Source organism: Camelus dromedarius, chromosome 24 (genome assembly GCF_036321535.1).
Source record: "Camelus dromedarius isolate mCamDro1 chromosome 24, mCamDro1.pat, whole genome shotgun sequence".
Taxonomy (NCBI): domain Eukaryota; kingdom Metazoa; phylum Chordata; class Mammalia; order Artiodactyla; family Camelidae; genus Camelus; species Camelus dromedarius.
Window position 1 is genome coordinate 11,504,843 of NC_087459.1, and position 14,323 is coordinate 11,519,165.

At 39.0% G+C, this 14,323-nt stretch overlaps 1 protein-coding gene across 5 annotated transcripts in view; it reads left to right on the top strand.

Moving 5' to 3' along the window:
• The window catches only part of LOC105092998 (ankyrin repeat domain-containing protein 26), a 64,167-nt gene extending 56,209 nt beyond the window's left edge, over positions 1 to 7,958 (top strand). For 4 of the 5 annotated variants that reach the window (XM_064478446.1, XM_064478445.1, XM_064478443.1 and 1 more), the window contains 3 exons: positions 4,564 to 4,851; positions 5,430 to 5,625; positions 7,214 to 7,958. In XM_064478446.1, the coding sequence (XP_064334516.1) occupies positions 4,564 to 4,671 (108 nt within the window). In that variant the 3' untranslated portion in view covers positions 4,672 to 4,851; positions 5,430 to 5,625; positions 7,214 to 7,958. Of the gene's footprint in view, positions 1 to 4,563; positions 4,852 to 5,030; positions 5,158 to 5,429; positions 5,626 to 7,213 lie in introns of all 5 variants that reach the window. The other variant, XM_064478444.1, reaches the window with a different exon arrangement.
• The last annotated feature ends 6,365 nt before the right edge of the window (positions 7,959 to 14,323 follow it).

A 14,323-nucleotide genomic window follows, 5' to 3' on the forward strand; every position in this document is an offset into this window, starting at 1 on the left:
TGTGTTCTCTTCTAAGAATTTTGTAGTTTCAGCTCTTTCATTTTGAGTTAGTTTTATATATATTGTATGAGGTAGAGGTCGAATTTTGTTCTTTTGCATGTGGATATCCAGTTGTCCCAGTACCATTTGTTGAAAAGACTATTATTGTCTCATTCAGTTATTTGACACTAGTATTGAAAATCAATTGACCGTAAATGTGAGGGTTTGTTTTAGATTCTCAGTGGTGATGCATTGATCTATGTCTGTCCTATGCCAGTACCAATTCATACGTTATGAGAACTGTTTCCGAGTCATCTTGCGTATTACCAGTTGTTTTACATAGTAATAAAAAGTCAGTGTCGTGGGATGTCTGCAACTACTTCTGTGGAGATTTGCTGCTTCCTGAAGGGGCCTGTGGCCAGCTTATGCCTTGCTGACTCTGTGACATGACAGAAAGTAGGCTTTCAAAGATGAAGTCCATCCCCCCCCCATTCAGACCTTTAGTTTCTCACCCAGTGCCTCCCACTTCACTCCAGTTTCCATCAAATCATGGTCACGGGATCTGCTGACTTAGCCTGCAATATACTTCATTATGTTGCACTCATTATAATTCATAGACTCGTCCATAGATTTCACTATCTAGAGGCAACAGATTAAGCATGGAGAAGATTAATTCAACCTTCCTCTTTGGAAGCCTCTGTAATCCATCATCTCACGGTTCATGATGAAGTCCTCTTTTGGCTTGGTTCGTGTGTGTAACACTGGTGCCGATCTTGTTCTTGGTGTAGATCCTGCATTCTCAGCTCCCTGTGTCTACCTCCTTTTACTTAAAAAGAGAGATGCCTAGCTGTGTTCTATAGCTTAATGTGTAATTAATGAAATAAATATTTCATCCCATCCAAGGAAAATTTTTAAGAGTACAGCTGTTAAATACTAGATAATATTCAATCAGTTTGTCAGAAACAGATAACAGATCAGTAATTTGAATTTCAAAAGTTCAAAGCCAGTCTGTGTGATATGGAGAAGCATTGTGCTACAACATAAAGCTGAGACAGTCTTACCTTCCCTTACCAACAAGCTTTTAAGTAAGGTAAAGGAAAAATTGTATTTAATTTAAATACTGCCAAAGGACACTACATTTATGGTTCCATAATATTTTATTTTCTCTCTGAGGAAAGGAAAGTGAAGAGTGAGTGCTAGATTAATAAGTTCTCAAAGCTGCCTGTCTCTTAGAAGATCAGTTAATTGAAATGAGGTAAAAAGGCTGATTTTTGGTAAACTATTTCTGGTTGTTCTTCAGTTATTAGACTTCAAATCCTATGTCTCCTTGCTTACCCATCTTCCTTATCCTCAAAGTTGAGGGGAAATTGTGAAATACATGCCTATGTGTAAGAAGCTGTAATTGGAGGGAACTCTGAAGTACCTTCCTTCTCACTAGTTCTTAGGTCTTTCTTTCAGCTATCTGCTATTTCTTAGCACTTTGTCATTAATAAGTTAATCTCAACATTTGTTACTTTCCACTTTATAGGAGACCAATTTCTCCTATATTCAAGTTACATTTCTTATTATCTTTTTTCACCCACTTTTCTGTTTATCTGTTTTTGCTTAACAAACTCCCCAAAGTTCAGTGGCTTAAATAGGCATTTATTTTGTTCACAACCTGCGCTTAGGAAAAGTGTGGCCAAGACAGCCGGCCCCTGTTCCTCTCAGCTTCAGGTGGGGCAGCTGGAAGGCGGGGGGCTGGAATCGCTTGAAGGTTCATCCATTGATGTCTGGTGGTTGATGTTGGCGGTGGGCTGTGGCTTTGGTGGGGCAGGCAGGCGGACCACCTCCCCTGGAACACCTAAGCTGTCTTTGTGGCCTGAGCTTGCCCTCATGAGCCTGGGTTCCAGGGTTAAGAGCGAGGCAGAAGCTGAACTGCCTTTTCAAACCTGCCCTGCAGTTCACTCGGTGCCCCTTTCACCGTTTGCTGTTCTTTAGGAGCAGGGCACTTAAGGTTGGCCCATAGTCTACCTTTTTTATGGAATTAATTTTGAAAATTTATGGAGACATTCAAAAACCAGCATAATTACTCATTAGCCACAATGTTTTCTTACTGCTTCCATATGAGAAATACACTTATCCCCACTCAGTCCCCCAGCAGGTCTCGGTCGCTGTGGTGTTAGGCTCAGGCTCCAGTCCAGGGTCTGACTTTACCATCTTCACCAGATTCAGGTGGGGTGAGGTTCCTGGGTGTGGTTTCTGGAGTACAGCCTCTTGGGTACACTCCTCTCAGTGCTGAGGCTTGAGGATAAGGAGACACGAGTTATTTACCGCCACACACCCGACATTCTGCTGAACTGCTAAGGACTCCCTCACTCACAGATGGAAGATGGGAGGCACACTGGCCCGTAGCAGTTCTGAAACGCAGCCTGATGCTCGGTCTTTGATTAGGACTTAGTCCCAACCCTGGGAGGGGTTCTCCTTCGCTGCCCTCTCTGAGCTCTTTGTTCTGTCCCTTTCATGAGCAGTGGCCTGTGTTTGCAGCTGAGTAGTTCTCTCAAGCCAGCTTCCTCCTCGTAGACCTTCTAAGAAAAACCCAAAGGCCTCTTCCCGTTTTGCACTGTCTGTCTCTTTCAGTCCAAGCTAGCAAGCAGTGTTTTTGCTACCACAGTTCTCCTTAAAACTGAGTTTCCTGTGAATTTTACTGGGGTTCATGCCATTGGAAAAGCTACTCTCACGTCTTTTTGAGATAAAGTCTTCACCTTGGGCTTTCTGTGAAGCTGTTGTGGGACCATGCCTTTAAAACTCTTATGCTTTTAAGATCTTTAAAGGAATTTGAGGCAGCACCTTAAATCTTTCCAAGGTCTTAACAAAGTCTTGGCTTCATCTTTAGACTGTTTTCCTGGCAGCACCCTAGATTGGATCTTAGCCCGGAAGCCATTTCTCTGCTTGCCCATTGTGTGACAGTTGGGCACATGGAGATGCTTTAAATAGGATACAGATACTTGAACCCAGTGAGTCCTAGTTCCTTTATATTTAATAATCTTTTTGTTTGTTTTAGCTTATTTCTCTGGTCAATTTTACTTTCAGCTGTTAGGTAGCAAGAGTCCCGTTTCCTCCGGCTTCAGTGTCATTTTCTTCCCTGGCCTAGAAGCCTTCACTCTCAGCCCTTCAAGGGCCCTCAGGCTTCCACTAACAGTCTCGTGGACACTTTGGATTTTCACTCCTACTCTTCTCTACATCTGTTCAGGTTTCACCTACCTCCAGGTTCAAAGGCATCCCCACATTTTGGGTTCTTTTTTAATGGCTGTGCCCCATTTTTAATATCAATATCTGTGCCAGTTATTTATTGCTAATAATTTATATAATAAACTGCCTCAAAGCCTGGTGACTCAAAACAGCATTTGCTTGGTTCACAAACCCGTGTTTAGACAAGGCTCAGTGGAGCCAGCTCATTTCTTCTCCACTTGGCATCAAGCGGGCACTAGAATAATCTAAAGGCTTGTTCCTGCTCACATCTGGAAGTTGGAGCTGGCTTTGGTTAAGGACACTCCCTGGGGTCATCAGCTGGGACAGCTGCATGTACAAAGACTCAGTAGGTGGCCTGGGCTTCACAACGTGGTGGCTGGGTTCTAAGGGTGAGCATCCCTACGGAGTGAAAGTCAGAAGCTATTTAGCCTTAGAAATCACACAGCAGTGCCCCACATTCTGTCCCCTAGAAACCAGTTGACTGAGGCCAGTACATACTTCAGGGGAGGGAATTTCATAGGGGAAGTGTCAAGGAATTTGTAGAGATGTTTTACAACCACCACCTCCGCCTGCCTTGTCTTAGCAAATAATCCTTCTATCTGAAGGAAAGTGGTTCTTCCCAAGTCCGTGTCACTGAAATTCCAGCAAGTTGTTTTGTTTGTTTTTGTTGAGTATGTACTCTTGTTTTGCAGAGAGCCACAAAGGATTACAAGAATTAAGGCTTTTTTGTTTGTTTGTTTGTTTGTTTAGAAAAATGTATGGATCACCTTACTAAACCACTACGGTTGGAGATGGATTTCTCCTTAACCCTGCGAATCATTCATTGCTCCTTGGAATGCAATTCAAACTAGCATAAAATATTTGTAGTTCAGAGAAAGGCTTATGGCATTAGAACCCATATTTGTAAGATGTATTAATTGCATTTTTTTCACAGTCTTGTTTTGGGAGACATTTATTAATTCAGCCCTAAGTAACTCAATATGATCTCCCTAAAATTAAAAATCATGGAGAGTTAAGACTTGGGTTAGGAAGGGGTAAGAGACTTTCCACTAAGAGGTGCCTTATAGTCACCTTTTTATGTAGGAAAGACATGAAACAATTACAGAAAAATAAGAGTGTAAAATCAAGCACAAATGTATAACAAAGATGACGACAGTGAACAGTATATTTTAGTGACTCTTGGTGGTTTGAACTTCTTTCTTGATTTTCTGGGTAATTTGAGTTTCTCCATTCCACAAGGCAGATACCATTTTATTGTAACTGAATTTATTTCAACCTTTGATGCTGGGTTAGAGTTAGGCTGTTCTTGGTCTGCTAACCTCATTACCAAACAGTGTTATCTTCTTCATGCAGAATGCTGATCCTCCAACAAAAGTGGAATCTACATCTTCAGTACTTCTCCATCTGAGTGCAGAAACTCAACTTTTTCTAAAGGAGTTATTATCTATGAAAGAATTGTAAAAGAAATGTGACACACTAGAGGAGAAGAAGAAGTTGGAAGAAGAAGTAGTAAACCTCAGACGTCACCTAGAAATGAACACAGTGGAACGCAGTCCAGTAGAGCAGTACAAACGGGAGACTGAAGAGCGAGCAAGACGGGATGTAGCAGAAAAATTGAAAGAAATCAGCCAGTTTGTACAGGTGAAGCATTGATCTGTAACGTGCTCTAACTCACTTTGCTGAGAATTAGATTTCGGATGTGTACATTTTATGTGTTTCCTCTGCTTCCCATAGAGCAGTTTGTTTTGTAGATTTCTGGAAGGAAGGCCGCATTTGTTACTCCCTTTAAATAATTCAGTTTCCATCATTACTATCATTAGATTGATCTTCCAGAACAATTGTCACTAGAGAATCATTTTAAGGCCGATTGGTGTAAATCAAGACTACTAGGAGGAAAAGAATATATTGTGATGGAAATACTGTGCCACACTCTTGGATTACTCTTAGGTTGTATTGTTCAATTTTTAAAATTTTAAATTGATCCTATTATTCTTTAAACTATCACATTACACGAGTACTAATATAAGAGTGATTCAACTTTAATTTCGTAATTCAGATTTAATTCACTTGACATTGATGATAAGTATTTTAAAGTTCAGCTTTTCTTCACACTTAAAATTGCTCTCTGAATCACTGACTCAAAACTAAAAGGAACAAATACACTGTAATTACTCAGGTTATAAGTATTTTTAAAATTGTATCCTTTTAATTTGCTCTAGGCACAAGCAGCACCTCAAGAAAAGTCATTAAGAGAGTATAAATGTGCTTCAGTAAGTCAAATGGAATACAAAGTTAAAGATCTGGAAACTGAACTGAAAAGTTTTACTTTTCTAATGAAAAAGAATTGGAAAAATACAGACAACTGTACCTGGAAGAGCTAGAAAATAGAATGTCATTGGCAAGTCAACTAAACTCGTAAGTGAAAACGTAGCATTATAGAAAATAATCTAGGTCATTAATTTGCCTCTTAGGCATAATTTTTATTGAGCCAAGTGCATGAGGTGAGTAGCAAGTGAGAGCTAACTAGATAGTGTAATTTTGGGAAATGGTGTTAGTAAATGAACTCTCCTTAAAATGTCAGTCCAGGGCAGTTTGCATCTCACTGCCTTTTGTTGCTTTTACATGACTTTATTTTTTGTATTTGCATATATTTAACCTGATCTAGTCTTTAAGCTAGGGGTTTTGCAAACTTTGTAATTTAGACAGCCATATTATCACAAAATTTCTAGCTGGAATTCCCAGAAATAGAAATGTTAATGAGTTTAAAATTAACTGTGTTTTGGAAGAGTACAACTTAAAGCCAAGGGGCCCCATTCTGGTGTTTGGTGAATTTACTTTCTTGATTGTGATATTTGGTGTCACCACTAGTGGGCACCATGAGACGAAGTACTGTATCCTTCTAAGTTTGTCTCCGCTACGTAAAGGCATGCTTGGGAAAGGGGGAAATTAACATGGGGTGAAGGGCAGTATAGTGGTTCACAAAGTGGCTAAAAAGAATATGGTGGCCTGCCCGAGGGGGGTGTGTGGAAGACAGAAAGGGCAGAGCCCACCTCCGGTGCCTGAATAACAGTGTTATAAGCTACAGGTCTCCCCGCTATCCAAAAGTAGAGTGTTTCTATGAAAGTTGTCGGTGTAAAGCAAAGAGGCAGTTACCTTAGGACACATCTTGCTGGTGGGTGCATAAAAGAAATATGCATAAAGCACAGGTGCTTACAGACACAGTCCAAAGCTGTGGCGGCGTGATGCCGGGATACTGAGTGTGGTTCTGGGGAAGGAGCTCGGTGGGGCCCCTCTCGCTGCTCGGGGTGCTCGTTGCCCCTCTGCTGGCTTGGGCTAAGACAATCACCCAGTGCTATTCTGGCTTTTTGCTTTTTTTTCATAAAAGTGAAAATGCGCTTGAGATTTTTTTAGTTATGGAAAACAGGTGTTGATGTAGGCCTCTGGTAAAAGCAAAGTAACAAAGTGAGCTTTGGGAAATTGGGGGACACTTGAAATTGCCCCTGGCGCTGTCGTAGTTCTTTCCCACCGTGGACTGTGCCACCTGGTGTCCCCCTAGAGTTGGTGGCTCTAAACTGTTCCTCAGTGCTACATGCTTAATTTCTCCCAGGTAATGAGTGAAATGTGTATATAAGGGGGGTGAAAGCAAATGCTTGAAAGTGGCTTTGAGGGATGGTTTATTTTTTATTTCTAAACTGGTTTACTGAGGGTATGTCCAGATGCAGCCAGTGCAGAAGGCAGCGGGAATCCTCTGTGGGGGCGTCTCCATCTCTGACTCTCCCCACTTTGAAGTACTTGTTAGTTAACGGCCCCCCCAGGCCCATACATCCTTCTTTAGGACAGTTTTAAACTGTAATTGTTTACAGTAGGTCTGCGCTGATGTATTTTTTGGTGTCAAAACACAGTTTAATGGGACAATCTGTTTACTATTACAGCAACTTTAAAAATACACATCACTTAGGGAGAAAATGAAATGAATGAAATGTGTGTTTTCCAATCCCCACAGGGCTAATGAGAGGCTGGCAGAGATGAACACTAAACTGCAGCTGGAGAAACAGCACAAGAGTTCTTTCCTCGGCTTTGTTCCTGCAAGGCCTGTTGATGGACCGCCTTCTGCTGAAAGTTCTACTACTAGCGTAGAGCCCAAAAGGAATGTTACTCGAAGAAGGAACTTCAGGAATTTTTCAGACCCTTCAACTAGCACGGGCGGTCACTTGTTCACGATTAGTTATATTATCTTTTTTCCCTTGGGTTTCAGATTTCTGATATAATTCTTGTTTTTAATTTGATGAAATTCTGAGTTGTTTATTTGACTTCTGCACACTAAGTAAAAGCCATAATTAATTGTGCTAATAAAGAAAGGAGACAGAAACTTTATAATTTTTTAAAGTCCCTGGACTTGTAATTTTCAAGATACCTGTCATTAACTTTATTCAATCAATGCAATTAAACTGACAAATTTTAAATTTCTTCAAAAGCTCCATTTTAAATTCTATTTTAGAAATTAAGTATTATTGCCTAATAACTAGAGATACACTTTCCAATGTTTGGCTTAGTTTCTGATTGATTTCGGCTTGGCATTGGTTCACAGTAATTTTCAAGTTTGCCTGCACCCCAGTTTTTCTGCCCCTAAGCATAAGTAAATGATTGGCATCGAGATACTTAACCACATACAGGTGTTTTTTATTTAAAGGAATCCAAGATAAATTCTTTTTATGAATTCAATAAACTTGTAACACTAAAAACATTAAGTTCTGTTTTTAAGTTTAAAATTTTTATCATTTTCTTCTGTAAGAGTACATCCTTAATTGCTATTTTACTTATAGCATTGTTATTTTAATTGTTATAAAATGTCTTACTGAGCAGTTGTAGAACATTTCTAAATATGTAGTCAAGTATAGCAAGTATTTAAAATTTTAAAATGAAGTTCGCTTATGTCTCTGCCTTGCCCTCACCTGTAGGAATACCGAGGTGGCAACAATAGGGAGTCTTTAAATTACAACCAGTTTTCATTGTGTATCGTTGTTAAAATAGCCATTTAAAGCGGTGCGCGTTGGCTTATGGTTTGATGGTGTTTTCATGATCTTCTTGATGTAGAGAAAGGTAGCACAGGCCCTTGTTAAGTGAGGTCCCAACCTGTTTCTTCTCACTTGGCTTCATGTCATAATAAATCGAAGAAGAAAAAAGCTCAGGTTTTGTAGACAGTGTTGTGGGTAAATCGAGTCTAATTGCTTCAGAGTCATGAAACCAGACTGCGTGGTGTTAAAAAAAAACGCATGGCTAACACTTCTGTCAGCGGCTAAGCATGATGCAAACTCGAAATGTTTTCATTAGTTGTCACCAAAAAATCGCCAGTGTGTCATTTACAGGATGATGGTGAGTGTGAGTGCAAAAGCAATGCGAGAGAAAGCTCCTGAGGACAGTTCCTTCCTTTAATGTTTTTGGAGGAAAGAGGTGTCTATTTTTAGTACTTGTAGGTACACTGGAAAATAACTTATTTTAAACTCAGTGTTGTACTTCCAAGGCACACGTAGTTCTTCTGTGGGGTCGTGGGGCCAAATCACGCTAGATTTAGCAGGGAGATTAACAAGCCCCGCTCTGTCCGGGTGCAGAGACACGGCTTCCTCAGCACTACAGGGTGCTTCACAGGAGCTATTGTACAGTTACTGTTTACAGATTTCTTAGACTTAGAGAAAGAAGGTGCCTTCTGGAATTGCTAGGGGTGTAATTATTTCTGCTGGGAAAACATAAAGTATTGCTATGAGAGGTGTGAACATACTGTCATTTTAATGACAGGAAGGGATGGGTTTTTGCATGGGGCTTAACAAAACAACAGACTTGCACAGCTTTTCAGCTATGGTTCTAGAAAGCAAAATGTTCAAAATGACATTGGGATTGACTTTAACATTCTCCTTTATTTGCAAGGTTTTAACATTTTGGACTGTTCCTACTGTGAAGTTCCAGCTTGCTCCGCATTTTTTTCTAGCTTGACAGAAGTGTTGTTCTAAGTCTGTGATTTCAGTCGCGCTGGTTGTCGAAGCAAGCTTTTTCCAGTTCGTAACACTTGGGTTTATTGCCTCTCTTACTGCTGCATGAAGTATAGCCTTGTCCCTTGTCATCGTTGTAGTGGTAACAGATGGACCCCTTATCTGTTTTGCTAATTTTTACCCTCAGATTTCACATTCTAGTTTATTTCTGGGATGTTTTGTCCTATATGTCAGAAGCAATTTTACAGTTTTACTCAATTGTGTTACTTAACTTTATTACTATAAAATACAAAAAGTTAAAATTAGCCTGAGCAGATACATCGCTGTTAGATTTTCTTGCACATAAAATTTTTTCTGAGAACTGAAAACTTAAAAATTGATTCCAGACAATATTATAACAGGCAAAATCTCTCTGTTTTAAAGACTTTTTTATGTTCAAGAGTTTTTAAGTTTTGGTGTGCCTAACATGAAGCATGGCCACAATAGTTAATAAATGTCCTTCAAATCTATTTTAAATAGGAAGACTAACTTTTACACTGATTGATTTTGGACTTTTGGTGTATTACTGACACTTTGAAACGTTTTCTAATGATTTATTTAAATAATTTTTAAATTTCTCAAATGTCCATTCAGTTTAGCAGCCCTTTTTCTAAATGGGATTATACCAATGCACCAGAGCTAAAACGATTAATATTCCTAAGACTTTAACTTTTTACATGACACAGCACTGCGTCTCAGCAGTATCTTGGTCACGTTTCTTTTAAAAGTAGGCTTCCAAGGCAGGGCACATCCACTCAGAATTTTAATTCTAATCAAACTATCACAGTAGTTAAGCTCACTTCTCATAAGGTGGAGGCAGAGTTTAGTAACCTTGTTTCTGGTATCAGTTCTCTACTCTGAGGACTCCCTCCTGCCCTCATTTCATTTTGTCTGAATGGACAAATGAGGAAGCACGTTATCTTTTGAAAGACAATCACTCAACTTCTTCCAGTTCTTTTTCTTTCATTCACTTTTTTCTCTGGACTTAATTTTTTAACTCCTTGATCAACAAATTCTTTCTCATTTCTTTTCTCTGCAGCAAAATACATATATTTAATAGTTACAAACTGACAAGTGTCATTTCCTTCATACGTTAACCTATTTACAACAGGATAATGAATGAGAGTGGTTAAATGCCTTGGTTTTATTACATTTCTGGAATTGTACTTATTTTTATAACATTTAAAATAAGAATGATACCAAGTTTGAACTTAAAAGTATCAATAATCTGAAAATATATTCACTTCGGAAATGAACGTGTGTGTATACGTGTTGGCAAGTGTGTTTTTATCAAATTGATCTCAGAAAGAGAGGGCAGCATTATCTTCCAGCCTGTGACCTCAGTTTTGACCTCAATCCTGCAGTGTCCCCAGTGGGACCTTCCATTTCTATGGGACATAGTCTGCGAACTGCCAGTTATGAGAGAATCCTCCTAATTAAAAATCATTAGAATTAAATCTTGCTGATACATTGTCTTCCTGTGTATGATTTTCTCACCTTTCTGTGTTTTTGTTAAATGGAAAAGTTTAAGTAAAACTGCAGGTGCTTTCTCCTTATTAATGTTGGACTTCAGACCACTTCCACCATCTGGACATAGGGGTCCTCACCTAGAAATAAACATAAAGGTCCCAGAAGTACCTATTTAGGAAAATAGCTTTGCAGAGGAAAAGATAGTAATCTCACATTCAACTCATGTAAAAGTGTGATCTACATTTTGCATAGTGTTTATTAATGGTTATATGAATTTATTTCAGTAAAGGCTTTTCCCTTCATCTGCTAGGCGTTTTTCACTTCACTGGCACTGTTGTCACGTTGTTGATGGCATAAGGCCTCTCTAGAATGCTCTCGTCAGACAATGTTATGGAAAACAGGCTCTGAAAATATTGGCAAACGGTAGCCAAAAATCTTGTCTTTGCACCTAACATTTACAAAGGCCTGGGCTCTCGTGTCGCTGTTATCACCACAGTGTTTATTATGTTCATGTACTATTTTAGACCCTGTTTAGTGAGCGGGTGACTTTTATAAGAAAGATTTTTAAAAGAACACTCTAGATGGGGACACTTGAAGTCTGAAGTGTCCCCACACATTTCATAATTAAATACGTAGCTAATTAAGTCAAGTTTCAAAAAGTTGGCCCTAGTTTCTAGAATGGAAACAAAGTTACAGTTAAAGAATTAGGTATTGTTTTCCTTGTTTGTAACTCTAGGAAGTTGTGAATCAGAAACCAACTTTGAAAACTGGCACTAGCCTCTCCTTTTCTTTTCTTTTCTTCAAGCAGATTTTCTGACATAAATATTTTAGTCATCTACAGAGAGCAAAATAAATTTAACTTGTTTGCAGTAGAATTTTCGCTTGACATTATAACAGAACCCCTTTCTTCATTTTGTGTATCTACGATTCTGTACTAAAAACATTAGCATAGAACAGACCTTAAAATCTTAGTTTTCTAAAAGTGCAGGAATGGAAAGCTCATTTTAAGGAAAAATCCATTAACGTTAAAAAAAACTAAACTTTTATAAAGGGTAATTTTTCTAAGAATGACAACGTAATGCATTCAGTGTGAAACATGAATTGTTGAAACTCTTTGTGCTCATAAGATCGGGCATCGCCCTGTAAAATTATGTGTACGCGACAGGGCAGTATTTATTGTGCTTTTCATCAAGTGAATCTAAATAGCCTTACATATGTATGTTCTCTATTATCTAAAATCAAAGTAAGTAGCAATTTATTTCATTCATGTGATTATTTTTCTGTTTAAGCAATCCCCAAGTTAGGTCAAGTCTCTAAAAGTAGTATTTAAAGGCCACATTTCATAAGCTAGCTGTCATTCCTATAATAGTGTTTCTTGTTTAACTTAAACATTAAAAATAATATTTGACTCATTTCAGATGCAGAAGAAGTCGATGATTTATATAGCTACAGAATTAAAAGAAGGTATGTTGCCAACATTTCTGAATTAAAGTTAGACGTTGATTTCCGAACTACACTGTAAACAGTAAATGGCACCTCTTTCTATTCTTTGAATAACAGGTACTATGTTAAATGTTTTTCTTACACATATCTAGTGAAAAATGTGAAAGCTTAATTTCATTCATAATGATAAATATACTTATTCCTCGTGTATTCCTCATGATCCATAGCTTTAAAAAAAACTCAAGAAGTCTGTGTTCTCTATTTCTGGCTGTGCCCTTCCTCTCCTGCTGTCCCCGTGGGCCTGTCACCTGCGCACGGACCTGTTCTCAGAAAGCATGGAGGTCATCAGCTCGAGTTTCTGGTAGTGACTGAGGCCAAAAACCCAGACTCAAGCAAACACAGTTCATGTAGCTGTCACCTGGTGGATGACAATTAAATTTCCTATCATTCTCTTTGTCACTGGTTAACCTTTTGCCCTCAGGAAAAATTCCAACTTCCTTAGCTTGGAAGAAAAACACCCACATCGATCTGGCTCTTGCCAAATCTTCAGCCGTATCTCTTTACTCCCCTGCTCTGCCCCTGTGCTCCAGCGGCTGGTCCGACTGCGTCCAGCTCCTCGGGTGCCCTTCCTGCCTCCGCTCTTTGTGTTTGCTTCTTGCCTCTCCCTCCCACACTTTCTTCTCCTCCTTCAGGTATCTGCTTACATATCACAGCCATCAAAGAGCAGACAGTATTGACACAAAGCTGGACGTCCCTTTTGAGTGTTCCAACTGTGCCCTCTTTTATACCTGACATGGCATTTATGTCTCTGTACCGAAATTGCCTGTTCATCTAGTTTTCCAGTTTATGGTACAAGATCTTTCAGGGTGGACTCTGTCATCTTCATCTTGTGAGTCCAGTGCTTGTCACAGTCCCTTAGCTCATGGTTGCTGAGTAAATGAATGAAGAATGAGAAAACCAGGCGCTCTGATCCTTAGCCACAGGAGCAGTTAATTCAACATGCAACCATGGGCAAAGTCTAGAGTAGTAATCTTGTATTTTGTGTTGTAATCGTACATAGGTATTTTTCTTTCATCTTAAAACTTAGAAAAGTCTCAGCTTTTCTTAAAAAGTAAACTGACATTTAGTTACCTATGAAGTATTTTAAGTAAAGAATCTAATTCTTTCATTTTCTTTCCAGCTACTACTGAACTTCAACCAGTCCTACAGACTCTTCGTAGGCTCGATGGACGAGTGAAGTCTAAGTCAAGGTCTGGTTTCAAAAGCATGTCAAGAATATGTGGAGATTTTGAAGAAAGAGTGTATGATCTACATGATAAATAGTAAACATTTACCTGCTGGGCTGTTTGCCTAACATTTTAGTTATTTCCCGTTAAGATATTGACAGTGTTTATTAAAGGAAAATACTTCTGTATTATATGTGCATGATTAAAATTTATGCAGTATTTTAAATCACGTTTCTCTGCATCTCATTAACTTTTCAGCAAATTTTGGGAATAAAACCCAGCACTTTGGAGTATTACATACTCAAACCGAGCCCGGATGCCAGCTGTTTAAACAACAGCCAACCACGCAGCAAACTTGTCGTTGATATTGAGCAGTGTTGATTGATAGCTTTTTTGAATTTTCCAGTGTTAATCACTGTCTATAGACCTAAAGATTTAGACAGACAGCGTTTGGATCTGCTGTGGCTGTTTCAATGTTCTGATGGATCACAACAATCGTTACAGTGCCATCAGACTTTCTGTATGTTACCTTAAACACTGATTCACAGATGTTTACTCATGGAGAAACGAAATCTGCCTCAGGCTTTTCATTTTCTCTATTTACTTACTTTTTGGAAACAGTCTTAAAATTAGAGACATGTTCCAAGCACCAGACGCAAACGGACGTTGTCACAAACCTGCCATCTCCCCCATACATTCTCCTAAGGCGTTATCTATCTTTCCTAAATGTCACTTGTTCTTCCATAAGTGCCCTTTCTCTCCCCTCTCACCAAGAAGTCATTTGTTTTTCAGAAAATGCCTTTCTCCTTTTCCTGTCACTTATTAAATTGTATATAAGCCCCCAATTCTAGCCACCCCTCAAATCACACTTCTTTGTGAACTCTTGCATGTATTCATGCGTAATTTTCTTCTCACAGTAATCTGCTTTAGTCAATTTAATTTGCAGGTTCC